Source organism: Lactuca virosa, chromosome 4 (genome assembly GCF_052849685.1).
Source record: "Lactuca virosa cultivar CGN04683 chromosome 4, Lactuca_virosa_CGN04683_v6, whole genome shotgun sequence".
Lineage (NCBI taxonomy): Eukaryota > Viridiplantae > Streptophyta > Magnoliopsida > Asterales > Asteraceae > Lactuca > Lactuca virosa.
Genome location: NC_136429.1, coordinates 326410011 through 326428053, shown reverse-complemented (window position 1 = coordinate 326428053; position 18043 = coordinate 326410011). Strand labels below are relative to the sequence as shown.

At 34.9% G+C, this 18043-nt stretch overlaps 1 protein-coding gene across 1 annotated transcript; it reads right to left on the bottom strand.

Moving 5' to 3' along the window:
* Positions 1–409: 409 nt before the first annotated feature.
* On the bottom strand, positions 410–11792 carry LOC145108536 (carbohydrate esterase, putative (DUF303)). The gene is made up of 2 exons (XM_079045573.1): positions 11037–11792; positions 410–845 (listed from the first exon to the last, which is right to left on the bottom strand). Exons 1-2 carry the CDS (start codon positions 11619–11621, stop codon positions 657–659), a joined length of 774 nt encoding a protein of 257 aa, XP_078901699.1. The 5' UTR covers positions 11622–11792; the 3' UTR covers positions 410–656.
* Positions 11793–18043: the final 6251 nt, after the last annotated feature.

The window sequence follows — 18043 nt, the reverse complement described above, 5'->3', positions numbered from 1 at the left end:
ATTGGTACGGTACACGGTTTGTGAAAAAAATACCCGGTACCGTACCAATTCCACCCCTACTTTTAACCTTTGCAACATCCAACATGAAGCAAATGTCTGATATCCTCCATCCGTACAATGGTGGAGGGATGTGATTTAATGTTGCAAGATTACATGTTGATAACCGGCTCCATTAATGAAATGGCAAGGAATATCAGGTTTATTTTGAAAAAAAATAGTTGTAGCTTTATAATTGAAAAAAAAATATTAAACCGTAGAGAAAAAAAAAAGAAACTTAACTGTCTATTGTTTGTAACCTACTGTGGGGTAAAATAACAAGTAATACCTAAAATTTGAGTCTTATTTGAAGAAAAAATATTTATTCTAAAACGAAGAAAAATCAAAATATAAAGTCGAAAAAAATAATAAATAAAAAAAACAACTAACTTTTATAATATATCTAACACATTAATAATCTAAAATATTAAAACAAAAGACAAGTCGTGCGTGACTCATTTGAACACCAAAAAATTATCCACAAAAAGTCGTTACTCAACCTATCAAACACACAAGTTTGAATTCCAAGAAAATACATATAGTCACCAAAAGAGAGTACACTCCATATAATTTTCCTAACATTATGGTAGCAAAAACTTAGGTGGAAGTCGTTCTATTGCTTAGAGTTTTAGGAAGGAGTTGGCCAACATCCGACCAAGACGCACTTGAGCTGCGGTGCTAAGATGCAAATTATCTGGTAGCAACTGCAAGCCCTTGGCATCCACACACCTTACATTCCGAAGCTTTATTCCTAGTTGTGCTTTTCTCACAGTTTCCACATATGGTCCTTGTCCTGAAATTATAGCCACCTGCACCATGTCGTGGACCAATTTCAAAAGAATTATATATATAACCATCATGACTATATGCATGAGTGTTTGTTTAGATTGATCGATCCTATCTAATCCAATCAAATGAATTCAAACTGATTTTAGTTTTTCATAATATGGATCCTATAGTCCGCACTAGATTAAAATCAAATTCGAACAAACGAAATTCCAATTCATTAGATCATTTTTTGCAATTAAGCGGGTGTTTGTTTTATCTTTTAAAACAACTTTTAGCTTTTATCTTTTCCTAAAAGTTAAAAAAGAGCTAAAAGATGTTTGGTAAAGTGAAAATATCTTTTAAAAACAACTTTTCAAATAGAAGGAAAATGAATGTTTTGAAAAGTCAGGTAAGAGGGTGTTTGGGATATCTTTTTACCTTCAAAAGTCCTTTTTGTAAAAAAAACTTTTTGTAAAAGGACTTTTTACAAAAGGTGTTTTTAAAAATTTGTTTGGATTAGTTTTTGAGAGGCAAAAGCCAAAGTTGTTTTTAAAAAGTGTTCGGTTTAACTTTTACATGTAAAATGACTAAAAAGGACATGTTTACATATTTACAATTATTTACTACTTTACATATACTATTTTATACTTAACATTTTTTTTAAACACATATTATAATTTTGTAAACATTTTATTAGAAAATATAAAATATAAATTTCTTTTAAATATTTCTAATTTTTTTTATTAGACCATGATAATATTAAAATTACATTCATACAAACTGTAAATAATTCATAAAAAAATATCATAGATTATATTACATTCATCTTCGCAATGTGATTATATCTTGTGCAATAATATCTCGTATCGTTGCCATATATGAATCATCATCACTCGTGCGACGTGTACGTGGACCTTCTTCGTAAACTTCACTACTAGTATCACCTCGTATGAGATTTTAGGATTCTTGCTGTGCCCTATTAAACGCTTCATCAAACCTACCAATCTTTCTAATGTAGTTATGGATCGCCATCGATGCTATCACAATTTTCACTTGGTTCTTGTACTTGTAATTAACATGCATATCTCTTAATAACGCCTACCTAGATTTCCACACTCCAAAAGTTCGTTCAATGATATTTCGCAATGATGAGTGGAGATAGTTAAATTTCTCTTTCGGTCCACGAGGTTCACGAATAACAGCCGTGTGTCCACGCCGAAAATCTGGTAAATGATAACGAATATTTGTGTCTTTGTATGGAGCAAGATACCCTCTAGTATTTGGATATCCGGCATAAAAAACGTAATATTTATCTGTAAATAAAACAAACAAATTATTTTTTCGTTTCAAAAAAGTAGTAAAAATATAAAACTTGTGTTCCAAAAAAAATGAAGCCTTACAGAGACAGAGACCTGATCTTAATTTTCCATATCCAACGGGTGGTTAGTATATTTTTTTTGGAACACAAGTTTTATATTTTTACTACTTTTTTTAAACGAAAAAATAATTTGTTTGTTTTATTTACAGATAAATATTACGTTGTTGATGCCGGATATCCAAATACTAGAGGGTATCTTGCTCCATACAAAGGCATAAATATTCGTTATCATTTACCAGATTTTCGACGTGGACACACAGCTGCTATTCGTGAACCTCGTGGACCGAAAGAGAAATTTAACTATCTCCACTCATCATTGCAAAATATCATTGAACGAACTTTTGGAGTGTGGAAAGCTAGATGGGTGTTATTAAGAGATATGCATGTTAATTACAAGTACAAGAACCAAGTGAAAATTGTGATAGCATCGATGGCGATCCATAACTACATTAGAAAGATTGGTAGGTTTGATGAAGCGTTTAATACGACACAAAAAGAATCCTAAAATCTCATACGAGGTGATACTAGTAGTGAAGTTTACGAAGAAGGTCCAAGTACACATCGCATGAGTGATGATGATTCATATATGGCAGCGATACAAGATATTATTGCATAAGATATAATCACATTGCGAAGATGAATATAATATTATCTATGATATTTTTTATGAATTATTTACAATTTGTATGAACGTAATTTTAATATTATCATGGTCTAATAAAAAAATTAGGAATATTTAAAAGAAATTTATATTTTATATTTTCTAATAAAATGTTTACAAAATTATAATGTGTTTAAAAAAAATTGTTAAGTATAAAATAGTATATGTAAGGTAGTAAATAATTGTAAACATGTAAGCATGTCCTTTTTAGTCATTTTACGTGTAAAAGTTAAACCAAAAACTTTTAAAAAAAACTTTTGACTTTTGCATCTCAAAAGCTAATCCAAACACATTTTTAAAAACACATTTTGTAAAAAGTCATTTTACAAAAAGTCATTTTACAAAAAGGACTTTTGAAGGTAAAAAGATATCCCAGACACCCTCTAAGTTTTTAAATGTCGAGAGACAGGACTAAACATATATAACATTAATATTATGAAACTTGGATTATATATAACATTAATATAATGAAACTTGGATTGTCTAAGTATAAAACCACAACTATTCAATCGCTAGTCAACTCTAGCTATAAAAACAAATAGAATGGTTTAGTTGTGAAGTAAAATGGAAATGTCATAAATTGGACATCAATAATACTCCATGTGTTCTTCAAGTCACTAAACTTCTAATCTTATTCAGTTCACCAACAAACTGTTTTGTTTTATTTTACCATTGAAGTTTTTTACCGCGTGTACTAACCGTTTATGTCCACGAGGTCACTGATATAATAAAACCAAAAAAAAAATTGATGGCCAGTTAGAAGTTTAGTGATGTAAAAAGCAAATAAAATGATATTGGTTAAGTGGCTTTTTTCTTTAAACAAACAATTTGTCATATAAATATTACATATTTATCATCAAGAAACTTTTACTAACTTGAAACTAATAAAAACTCAAAATGAAAGTAACAAACATATATACATATCATTCAAACTCAAGACCTAATTTCCTACTCATTTTCCAAGATTTACCCAAATAAATTAAAAAATGATTCAAATAGCCATTGAAATCATAGGTGTAGGCTCATGTGGTGCGATTACGTTAATGGGCTCGGGTTTCGTCTTTAATATTTAAAAAAAAAATCCAATTTTCATATTTGTCCTGACAAACGGCACAGACGGCATCAGGATATCCTTAGCCTCATGTGCGACGAATTCCTTAAGGACATAGTTACAATTTTGATTTTTTTTTCAGTACTAAGATTTTGAAACTTTGACTACGGTTTATGAAACATTGACTTACGATTTCTAGGAGTTTTACTACAAAAAAGTACATAATTTTTTTTATATAATGTAGTGTTTCCAATATGTTAACTAAAAAAACCATGTGTACACATTCCAGTGAGTTTTCATTGTCATTTGTACCGGTAGAAAGCATGGGATTGTTGATTATCAACCAAAATATGTTAGGTCTTTCGTTAAGAATTAGGGAATACAATTTTCAGAAAATATAATTTTTTTTATTTTTTGTATTTGCTGAAAAAGAAAAGTTCGGAAGATAAATTAGATATTAGTTTGCCTTTCCAACATCCTGAAATTCTCTATGTTTTATGCATAGTTCATGATAGTGATGTTTATCACTTGATAAATGTGATTCAAAGTGTTATAAACGTTGTGCAATTGTACTACGATTTCAAGAATGATAGCATATCCAAGAACAATATCATAATTACTTTTTTCTAGGTCGGATAACGCGAAACAAAAATATTTATTGAAGTGTTTCTCGTGAATCATTAACATGATGTGTACCAACATCATAATCACATGTAGCAACATCATCGTCACCAGCATAGTTAAAATTTTCAGGATCCACATAATAATGAATTAGTGATGTACTACGATTTCACGAATAGTAGCATATCCAAGTACGCTATGATGGTATAATGTGAGAGATAAAATTACATGGTGGATTGTTGCTCTTAAACCTGCTAGATTTGTTCATGTTAGACGTCATATGTATTTTTATATTATTTTTTAGTTAGCCCAATCTTATACATTGAGCCCAATTGTATATTTCTTATATATATTCACGTATAGGCTATATGCCTCTTCATGGGAAAATTACCTTTGTAACATGGTATTAGGCCTCCTCAACCCTAGCCGATTCAAGCCTCGCTCTTCTCGATCACCCTCTCTTCATAGCTCCTCTTCTTCTTCATGACAGACGACATCTCAAGTGGCGTCCAACTCAACCCCACAGATCGCATCTACGGAATCACTAATATAAAATCCTATGTTCCCCTTATTCTTGATTTGGATTGCTTGAATTATGATTCTTGGAAGGAGATAATGAAAACTCACTGCATTGGGTACACAATGTATGATCATCTAGATGGATCATCATCATCAAACACATCCACTGATCCGGAGTGGGAGACTGTTCACAACATTGTCAAACAATGGTTGTACGCTACCCTCTCTCAACCTGTTCTTCAAGCTATCATCAAACCCGACACCACTGCTGCTGAAGTTTGGAACACTATTCAAGTATTATTCCATGAAAACAAAGGAACCAAAGCCATTGAATTAGATGATGAATTGTGTAACATAACTATTGGTGATTCCACCATTATAGAATACTGTACCAAGATCAAATCCATATTCAATTTACTTACCAATATTGGAGCCCCGGTGCCCGAACGCAATTTAGCGATTTATACTATCAATGGGTTATCTTCCAAAATATATGCCCATGTTATTCCCACTATCCGCCACCAGAAACCTCTTACCACTTTTCTTGAATTGAGATCCATTCTCACTCTTGAAGAACAATCCATGGCAAAAGATTATTCACGCCAAATTCAAGCTTCCCATCAGGATCATGCGTCATCAGCCACTATCCTCGCAACAGAGCACCAAAATCGATCTTCTTTCACAACTTCGGCAATAGAGGTGGTGGCCGGAATCAACGAGGCGGCAACAAGGGTGGTCGGAATAACGACAGAGGTGGCGGTAGACAAGGCAGGTCAGCGGCGGGAGTTTTGGTCGCAGTCAACACAACTGCCTAGCCGACGTCGTCGCAAGATCAACAGCAGCAACATGGGCTGATGTCCTCTCCACCGCGCCAACAGGCCCCATGGCCCAACAACACAATTTCAAATTTCTCTCAGCAGTGGCCCAATTCGCGTCCAGCCCATCAGCATGCATTTTTTTCTATGGCTCAACAGCCCAATAACCAGCCCAATAACTAGCAATGGTTTCAACACCCGAATAGTATTGATCAACTGACTGCATTACCGCAAGCGTTCAACACCATGGCCCTTCAAGATCCGAACAATGTAGATTGGTTCATAGACACCGGGGAAACCGCGCACCTTCACGCTGATTCAGGTGTTCTCAAGTCTTTTAGCAATACGTGCAACAATTCAAATTTATCTATATTAGTCGACGATAGATCTCGTCTTCATGTCACTAAAATTGCTCAATCTCATTCCTCTAAATCCTTTTCATAATCTTGTCGTAAAAAATATTCCTATTACCCCTTAAATTATTTAAAATCTCATTTGTGTGCGTCAATTTACTCCAGATAACAAATGTTCTATCAAATTTGACGAGTTTGATTTTTCTATGAAGGATTTTTGCACCAAACGTATCCTCCTTTGATGTGATAGCACGGGTGATCTCTATCATGTGTCCACCTCCACTCCTCAAGCTCTTCTCAGTTTAAGCTCTTCGTTGTGGCGCCAAAGACTTGGTCACCCCGGTCAATCCGTGTTTAGCCATTTAATTTCTAGCAATTCTATTTCATGTAATAAAAAGGATTCTACTTTATTTTGTCATGTTTGTCAACTTGGCAAGCATACTTGTTTGTCATTTCAATTATCTAAAACTAATGCTTCATCTCCCTTTCAAGTTGTTCATTCTGATGTGTGGACTTCTCCTTTACGAAGTCATAGTGGAATAAAATATTATGTTAGTTTTCTTGATCAATTTAGCCTCTTATATTGAAAGCTGATGGATTTTCTAAATTTCATTTTTGTGCATATGTTCAAAATCAATTTCAAACAGAAATTCAAACATTTCAATGTGACAATGGTAAATAGTACAACGCACAATTTCATAAAATGTGTGAATCTAATAATATCCACATGTGTTTCTCGTGCCCTTACACTTCCCAACAAAATGGAAAATCGGAATGTATGCTCTTTACTCTAAATAATATGATGCGCACCCTCTTGTTTCAAGCTCATCCCCCCTCCCCCCTACAAATTGGGTGGAAGCTCTCCACATAGCCACACATCTCTTAAACATCTTACCATCCACTACCCTTCACAATGATACCTCTTATCGAAAAAAAATTCATACTAAACCTACATACTCTCATCTTCGTGTGTTCGGTTGTCTCTGCTACCTACACCTACCCAAAACCAACAAACTTGAACATCGATCTATTCCATGCATATTCCTTGGTTATCCCTCCAACCACAAAAGCTTTCGTTGTCTTAACCTCCAAACTAAACAAATTATTATCTCGAGACACATCACCTTTGATGAAACAACCTTTCCTTTCGGATCTGACTCCAGATGAATCCCCCTCATATGATTTTCTTGATATTTGTGACTCTCGTAACTTGGTTAATGACCCAAACACTCCTTTAAACCCCCTCCATAATACCATCCAATCTCCTCCATCTTCAACCTCTGACACCCATCATTATGGCAGTTCTGCCTGCGCCGACACCCTACTTTCGTTGGCGTCGCTGCTACAACAACGGGGTCTTCCTCCTCCTCGATGTCGTCGATCAATCCTACTCCTCCTGTTTCTTCCTCTCGGTCTACTTATCCCACCTCGGATGCCCCTAGGCCTCTGGATTCCCAACCCACTAGCACCCATCCCATGGTTACTCGTGCCAAATGGGGCATCCATAAACCTATTGATCGTTTCAATCTTCATGCCGACACTATATCTTCTTCTCCTATTCCTCGCAACTACTCCCAAGCCTTTCAAGATCCTAACTGGTTAAATGTCATGAAAGATAAATATGATGCACTTATTTCTAACGGAACTTGGGTTACTTGTACCTCGGCCTTCCAATGCTAATGTGGTTAATTGTATTTGGTTGTTCAAAAAGAAACTTAATGTAGATGGATCTTTAGCTCGATACAAGGCACGTTTAGTTGCAAATGGACGCAGTCAGCGTCCAGGCATTCATTCAGGCATTAACTAAGCATGTGATGAAACATTTAGTCCGGTTGTTAAACCGGCTACTATTCGAACTGTTCTTAGCCTTGTTGTCTCCCATCACTGGCCAGTATGTGAAGAATGCATTTCTTCACAGTCATCTTCAGGAGATCGTGTATATGCACCAGCCACCGGGTTTTCGACACCCTTCCATTCCTAATCATGTTTGTCTTTTGCAGAAATCGCTTTATGGTCTCAAGCAGGCCCTAGAGCGTGGTATCACATATTTGCTCAGTTTATCAGTCAATTTGGCTTCCTCAACAGCAAATATGATTCATCTTTTTTCATATACAGACGGGGAGATTATATTGCATACTTTGTTCTATATGTTGACGATATTGTGTTAACTGCATCTTCCACTGATCTCCTTCAGCAGGTCATCACCACCTTGAGTTCAGAATTTTTGATGACTGACTTGGGCTCTTTAAACTACTTTCTTGGTATTTTAGTCACTAGAGATCGTCATGGAATGTTTCTATCTCAACAAAACTATGCTATAGAGATTCTAGCTCAAGCAAAGATGTCGAATTGCAAACCCGCTCGCACTCCTGCAGATACTTCTGCAAAAATTGATGGTACAGCTCCCAGTTGAGGATCCGACTTTATATCGTAGTCTCGCGGGGCCTCTTCAATAATTGATATTCACTCCCTCAGACATTTCATACGTTGTTCAAAAAGTCTGCCTTGCCTCTACATGCATGACCCCAAAGAGCCCCATTTTACTGCTCTCAAACGAATTTTACGATATATTTAGGGTACTTTGGATCATGGTTTATAGTTATATGTTTCTCCAGCTCGTGGTATCATTGCCTATTCGGATGCTGATTGGGTTGGTTGCCCGACTTCCAGGCGCTCCACTTCTGGATACTGTGTTTTTCTCGGTCAGAATTTACTCTCATGATCTTCTAAAAGACAGGGCACTATTTCGAGATCTAGTGCAAGGCCGAGTACCGTAGAGTTGCAAATGCGGTGGCGAAAACAAGTTGGCTTCGCAACTTATTACGAGAATTATATTATCCTCCTCTTACTGCTACTCTAGTTTTCTGTGATAATGTCAGTGCAATTTACCTATCTACTAATCCAGTTCAACACCAACGCACAAAACACATAGAGATCAATATACACTTTGTGCGCGACAAAGTTGCATTGGGTCTTCATGTTCCCTGATCTTCTCAAAATGTTGACATCTTCACTAAAGGGCTCCCATCTTCTTTATTTCTCGACTTTAGATCTAGTATGAATGTCCGTTCCAGACCTCCTGTTCAGACTACGTGTGTAGTCTTCAGACTTCGGGGGGTTGTTAGACGTCATATGTATTTGTATATTATTTTTTAGTTAGCCCAATCTTGTACATTTAGCCCAATTGTGTATTTCTTATATATATTAATGTATAGGCTATATGCCTCTTCATGGGAAAATTACCTTTGTAACATCACATTAGTCCTTTCCTTTTTCGTTACTTCAATTATCACCATCACTTTCAAACATAAGTGTATGTACAATGTTTCTAACACATTGAATTTCATTGATCAAGTCATCAAGTGACAACAATCATTATCATCAAGTATGTTTATAACATAGAGCATTTTTACGATGTTCGAAGGACAAATTAATATCTTCTTTGTCTACCAAATTGGTCTTCTATTTCACCAAATAAAACAAATCAGAAAAACTTATATTTGCCGAAAATTGTACTCCATAATTCTTAACGAAAGCCAAACATGTTTTTGGCTTATCATGAACAATCTGCCACCTCCCACCGGTGCAAATGACAACCAAAAACTTACTAGAATGTGAACTTATGGTTTTTTAAGTTAATGTCATATTAAAAAAAAAAAGCTGATAAAACTACATTTTATAAAAAAAATATGTATTTCTTGTAGTCACACCGTGAGAAATCATACACGAAATCGCATATGAGGACCGAAATTGCAGCCCATTAGACAAAAATCGTAGTCCATAAGGCTCCACCTATGAATTTAGTTGCTATTTGGGTTAGCTTTTAATTTTTTTGGCTATTGGAAAACGATTAGGAAATTAAGATAAATTTGTTTTTTTTTTCTCTAAAATAAGTTATTCAAAATTACTTTACTTTGTAGGACTGCTTTATTAATTACCATACTCAAATTGTTTATTTATTTGGTTAAATAATTTCACAAACACGAAGCTATTCATAAATGGTCAGAAAAGTAGTTTTGGTAAATTAAAACAGTTTTGCAAATTAATTTATGCGAAATATATGATAAATGGATAAAATGGAAATTTGATATTATGACACTTAACGTTTAGATCATTTTGTATTTAATTCATTTTATTTATATTAGTCTCTGCGATTAGAGTTTACATGTCTGTTATGGGCAAAATTTCACAGATAAGGTCTAAAATTTCACGTGAGCCGCTCAAATAGTACATTTTACCATTTTTTTTAATGATCATGTCATTTTCATATATTACAATTTTACTAAGCTTTATATGTAGTAGTTTTCTAACTGTTTTAGTTTTTATTTAATATAATTCTTCAATAACAGTTCAAAAAATAATTATAGTATATATCTTTATTATCTCAATAAATTATTTTTTGTTTACACAGCGTAGTCGATGGCATTTGTGGGTGTGCGCTTGGATCCACTGCCATGTGACTGTGTTTAAGATTACTCCGAACAAAAGGATATTCACTATTTTTAATACATTAAATCATAAATATATTATTACAAATTCTTTAAAATAACTAATCGAATATTATTAATATCTATATTAATTTAAAATTATCATGAAAAAACACCAAAAATATTCTTATCTCTTTTTTGTGAGTTTAATGTATAAAATATATAACCGTTCATCTACTAGGTTATAAATTTTTAATGTTGTTAAAAAAATATATATACTAATTATATAAAAAAAAATTAAAGCTTAAGTTAAATCCATTTTGTTGACATAATACGATCTAATAATCTTCTAAAAATTCTAAAAGAAATTTCATCAAATTTGTTGAAATTAAAAACAGGAAACTTACATGAACTATAGGGAGCAAAGGGGATCCAAGATCAGCACGAAGATTATTGAACAAATTGATCAGCCTTCTTCCATACATACGCGCATCCAATTCACTCACTGTATCACTCTCCCCTTGAAACCACAAAATCCCTCCGATCAACCCACCGCCTCTCCGAGTCACCGACGCCCTCCTCAAAAGCTGCTTGTACAGGAAACTCCCTCTTCGCCACTCGCTAATCTTGGTCCCTCGTGTACCTCCGACTGCACATGGAACCAAACCCAATGGACCCAGACTCCGATTTCTATCCAACACTCTGTTAGCAAACGCCATTCCGGGACCTATCCCACATGTTGCGTTCACATCAATGTCTTTGTGAAGAGGGTCACGAGCCTCGATCCAACTGAGATTCGAAGTTAATCGGAAGATTGAGGGGTTGGGTTTAGATTGAAGAGGTACAACGCCGTCCCAGGTGTTGTTCTGGACGCCGCCTCGGCCGGACATGTTGCTTTGTCCGGCCAGTATGATTATGTGTTTCCCTCTGGTTGTGGAGGCGTAGGCAATGTTATTGGATAGCTGCAAAATCAGGCAAAGAAAGGCTAACATTTTTCTGTTTGATGTTGAGAAATGGAGGCGAGTTTGAGCCTCTTTTCAGTTGTAATCTGTATTGTGAAGAACTGAAGATAGTGTACTAGCAGTTGGATCTCACATATCCCAAAATCTCCGATTTTTTTAAAAATTATTTAAAATTAGATTTGTACAACATTGGTGTTGTCCATAATCCATAGTGCCATAGTCCAGAATAAAATAATTGGAACGTTCATGCAACTAAAATAAAATAGAAGATAGCAATTACTAATATGGATAATGACTTGAAAGGGTAACGAACTTTCGACTTTGTTCACATTTAGTCACTAAATTTTTTTTCGTTATCTATTTGCCATTGAACTATTGAAACTGTTCACATTTTACCCTTATGACCGGTTGTTACCAGTCATAAGGGTAAAATGTGAACAATTTCAATAGTTCAGTGGTAAATAGATAACGAAAAAAAAGTTTAGTGACTAAATGTGAACAAAATCGAAAGTTCGTTACCCTCTAAAAAAGTTCAATGACTAAATGTGAACAAACTTCCTCTTGTATTATGTTTTAGCAAATTATTTATTTTTGTTAAATTGTAGCAACATTTGTTGATGAAAAAATCTATGAAATAAAAAAACAAAACCCCGAAAAATATATTAAAAAAAATGAAAAACCGAAACAGAAATAAAAAACCAATGGTTTGGTATTTTCCAAAATAAAAAATCACAATTTTCCAATCTGATTTTGGTTTTATAAAAATTCAACTTTCGGATTTCCATATCTAAATCTCTCCCCCTTTTTATAATCGAAAAATGATTATAAAACTAAAAAGGGAACGAGAAATCGCTCAATTCGGATTTTTTCTATCCAAAACTCCCCCTTGTGACATGAAAGATAGATAGATAGATAGAGAGAGAGAGAGAGAGAGAGAGAGAGAGAGAGAGAGACATGTAAACACCTCTATATAAGGTGGGTTTGGGATGTAGTTAGGTTGAGAGGAATAGGGCCAGAATCACACACATGGCACTACCGAGCTCCAACTCAGCCTTTTTCACCTCCACCTCAATTTGTCGAGGGAGTTTGCCAAGTAGTCGGAGTGCGAGGCGACAAGAAAGAGTATGGGTAAGAAAGGAGAGAGGAAAGACTCGACAGCAACATTCTGAGAGCTCGACATGCCGAGATAGAGGGATATTGTTTGCCAAGGTAACTCAGCAAACACCAAGCTCATGTTGAAGCCACTCCACACAGTCTTAGTGGTAGTATACCTCACTTATGTCAGCATGGAAGCAGGGCCGGTCCAAACGTATATGAGGCCCGGGGCGAAAAGAAAAAAATGGTCATTTAAAGACAAATATACTAAAGATTCAAAAAAATATCATTTATTCTTCACTATAAACGCGTTCAATTAGCAATAACAAGCAAGCCAAATTGTTTATCTTTTGAGCTAGGTTGAGTTTGAACCAACTTCAGGCCCTAAAAATCATTTAGATAATAATAATTATATATATATATATATATATATATATATATATATATATATATATATATATATACACTATATAGCCCATAAATTTTGGGCCCCTGGAGACGTGGGCCCTGGGCGGTCGCCCGGGTTGCCCACCGTCTGTACCGGCCCTGCATGGAAGACAACACAACAATGCATATTGTCTTACCATGTGTCAAGTCTCGATCTTAAGTCGTAGGATACTTCTCATGGAGCAACAACATCGTTTTTTATTGATCTCAGGTCTAGATGCACCAAAACCATTCACATAATCTTGGACATAATCATCCAAGACCTCATCTATATATCAGTTGCAACATTTGGCTCCAACAGTGACACCGTAGTGATACTCATCATCTTAGTGGGTCTCGAGAAAAAGGAAACGAGAGTAAAATCAATGCTTAAGCCATTCAGCTGAGACAAAATTTAAATCAAAAATTAAGATTCTTGTTATCTAATATAACGAGAAGGCCCCGAACAAACCAACAAAACATTATTGTTTGCATTTTTACATGCACAGAAAGTGTTTGAAGAAACGCTAGAATGAAATTTTGTTTTTTTAAATTAAAGAAAAAAAAATATTATTCATATTATCTATTGATGTTGAAATTGCTGATTGTCAATTACAAAACTAATGAATGTCATGCTTATTTGACAGAAATATTATTAGTTGTATCAAATTTGATGAAGTTGTATTCAAGTTCTAATAAAACATGTGGTGTTAACTACAAGTGGCTGCTCTGTATAAACTTCATTTTTAACACCCGGTCCTTGCAGCGCATATGAGGGAATCTTGATGTGGGGACTTAATGATCTACACAGGGCGTAGACCAAGCTACGTAGCGTGTAGCTGCCCAAGACTAAAACCCTAATCTTGGGGGGTTTAAGCCATATTTAAAGGCTCTAACTCCCTTGAGTGATAGGTTTGGTATACTACAACATCCTATGGTTCACATACAACCCTAAATACCTTGGATCTATGTTTTCACTAATTACACATGCAAATGGTTTCCAAGGCATTAAACATATAACAAGCATGCATTTGATATAAACCATACAAGATACTAGTTAGGGTAACATACCTTTTATGTAGCTTAAAGTCTTCATGTATTTGGCCTTAAGAGCTTAGCCCCAATAGTGTGGAAGCCTCAAATGAAGTCACAACACATCATGGACAAAGGTAGATATTTGAGAGAGAATCTTCATACACCAAAAACCATCCATATGAACTCCAAGAACATCAGTCACGTTTTTGGCTATGTACTCACCTATTTATATGTAGGATTCCAAGGGTCATGGGTATAACCCAAATCCATACCCATGGGTTTTATGATCCATGGTTCATGTGGCCCAAGTCTTTATATATCCATACATAAGCTTGGTCCAACATGGATCATAAGCCCAACACATATAAATATAACTAATTACCATAATTAGTCCCCATAGATTTAATTAGTTTCTTTTGATCAATAAATTAATTATTGATCAATACTAATTAAAACATATAATTTCATATTAATATATTAGAACTTATAATATATTAATAAATCATATATAACCTTCTCTCAAGAGTCTATCCTAACAAATTGTCCTGATGATATGCAGCCCAAATGGACCATGCTACTCTCGGGTCGAGTACATACCAATAATAGTTATGGGCTTAGACATCTAATCCAACAGTCTCCCACTTAGATAAGTCTAAAACTATTATTGCAAGTATGACTCCAAAACCCGACTAGCAATCGTAGCTCTTAAAAGCCGCTGTCGAACTCTGACCTAGTCAATGACTTGTCCATTAGATAAGGGATCATATATTCCTCCATTCTAGATATCATATGGACTGAGACATGGATTATAATCATTCTCTCTGTTCATCTGTTGTTTCCCGATTTCCGATATATAACGACTGACTAATTGAACAAATCAAATCAGTCCAGGCCCGGCCGAGCACTTACGTTTGTCATCACTAAATCATCGAGGGGCCCACAGATATCGCTTTTATCCCTGTAAGGGTAAAAGGAATGGATAAACTTCCACTCATATGCTTGCTCTATATACTTATCAAATCACACACAAAAATGCGTTTTATAACACCAATTTACTGGTGCGTTTTCACATAATCAATGTGTAACCGACTTGTAGACTGCAACTCGTATCTCTTGGTTTGAAGAATATAAGATATTATCGTCTCATGATCACTCGTGATAAAATCCATGAAGTGAGTCAAATGAGCGTGGGTTTAATCCAATACTCGAATCTCATTCTAGGAGCACTCATGAACACCTCACCTATGTCTAGGCCACCTAGACAAACTACAGACCCATTCATGACAGTCTTGCCTCAATACCTACTTCCAAAGTATGATTGACTGTGGATGGTTTGAATAACCTAGTTATTCGGGAAGTCAAAACATGCAAAGTGAAACACAATAATAATACTAATCTTATATGGCCCAAACACCTTTGAGTCATATTGATTACTCATTATTCATTGTATAATGTTTCGGATAATCAGCTTAATACTTGAATTAAAACAATAGTTATGCCATGCTCCAAGCATGCACACTATGTTTACCTATGGTCATTTCTTTGTGGAATAGATCAATTTACAACATTTCAAATAATGCTCATTTCACAATTCCAAATCCTTATCGTAAATGTAAGAAATACCAAATTCTTGCCAATTACTGAAATCTGTTAGATTCTAAACTTATATGCATTGATCCTCTTGTAATGACTATGCACAAAAGTCACAAAGACTTGGCAACAAACATTACAAAGTATTCCAATGAAGAGCAATTCCATGGAAACGAAGTCTCACATTCAAAGTACATTCTTTTGAACATCCTTCTTGCATTAAGTTTTCTAATATTACACAGATTTAAAGAATAATTTCCACTTATGGAAACATTTCCATATTCCTATTTTGACTACCATTTTTGAACAAGAGTTGCCTCTTTTCAGAATATGTCAATATGGCCCTTCCAAAATTTACACTATACTTCCAACTGTCCATGAGCAACCAATCTTTGGTAACCTCAGATTGTTCTCGACAATTGCTTAATCATTTTAGTCATATCCAATTGTAGTACTTTTTCCATCTTAATGCCCTAGGCACTTGGAAAAATTTAGAACATATGAATATTATAGCACATGTAATCGATCCTATATCTGAAGCATATGAGACACGATTCATTATGTCTCACATAAAGACATGATATTAGACCATTCTTTTGCTATAATATTTCTATTTCTATTTGCCATGTTCTCATAATTTAGATTATGAAAAGGGATGCCATAATCATAATCGAATTTTTAGAACGCAAATAATGTAATCATGACTAAATTTGATAAAAAACTTACAATCTAAGCTTTTAGAACTGGAATGAAATATAATTTCCTCTCCCTTAATTATAGCAAAACAACTTTTCAACCCCCACAACTTCATGAATTGAAACCTTTTGTTTTCTATAAATAACATTGCTAACTTGCAATACTAAACATAACAATCATGCTCCCACTAACATGATAATTATTAGGATAACACTTATGCTCCCACTAGCTTTGACACGTATCCAGAAATCAGTTGGACTTCTACAAATCAATACTTATTGACTTTCTTACCAAAGTTCAGATATCTGACACGCGATGCTTCGATAAAACTTTATCTAAGCTTCCCAAAATCATACACCTTTCCTTAGATAGCTCACATGTGTGTCTAAACAATTTTAGAACTATGAAAAGGGATGTCGTAATCATAGTCTCAAATGTTTAGACCTTTGACATTGCTCACAATTCGAATTATGAAAAGGGATGTCGTAATCATAATTGAATTTGAGAATGCAAAATATCACAATTTCTATCTGCTTAAAATCTACTTAGTGAAAGCGTTTCCTCACCATCATTTTCATGAATCGAAGAGAAACCTTATGACACTTAGATTTTATGGTGTATGTGTTGGGTTTAAAGGGTTGCGCCATTGGGCCTTAGTAGTTCGGTCTATTATGTACTCTCGGTTTGGGCCTGTCCAACCGTGTTTATCTTTCTAGGGTTTAGTATATAAGGTGCATGCATGCATCCTTGTCATTAACGCTTTTCATTATTATCATATTGATTGTACTGTAAACCCTAGCACACATCTACAGAGGAAGTTCTTAATCGAGCTCTTCTGAGGTGTGACTATATTTTAATCATTCGACATACATATTGATTCATTGAATGTTCCAGTATTTGTTATTCTTAGTGATTTACCTGTTAAGATCTAATCGATCTAAAGCGTGTTCAACTCATCAATTGGTATCAGAGCAGGAGACTGTGTAATCCATACACATCTCTTCTGTTGAAGAAGGTTTTAGGTTTTTCTGCTATTATCGTTTTCTGCTAGAACCGTCATTCTTCATTGACGTAGTTCCTAGACTTCGATCATACCCTAACTTTGTTTACTAGTCTGATCTTGAACATGTTTTAAAACAAAATCATCATGTCTCTTGACGATTCACAAACGAACCCAATCAACATCCCCAACAGTATCGGATCAACCACCAGGATTCCTATCCTATATACTCAAGATTATGAACTCTGGACGCATCACTTTGAAGACTATGTGATTGGTTCAGAAGATAATGGATACTTAATCTGGGAAGCGATTACTATAGGTCCGTTTGTTCACTCTGGCACAAACAGAACAATCAAGACGCAAAAGGAGTACAACCAACTCGTGGTTGATGTAAAGGATGTTCCTCAAGACGAAAAGGAAAAGCTTGTGAGCAACATTAAAGCACTAAGAATGATCAGATTCGCCCTACAATCTGACACATTCCGGTTGGTTAGTTCACGCACGACGGCAAATGAGATATGGGTTAGATTGAAGGAGTTATATTCCACCGATGAGGATCTTGAGCATTCTATCCAAACTTTATTGCTTTAAGAGTTTGGAGACTTCA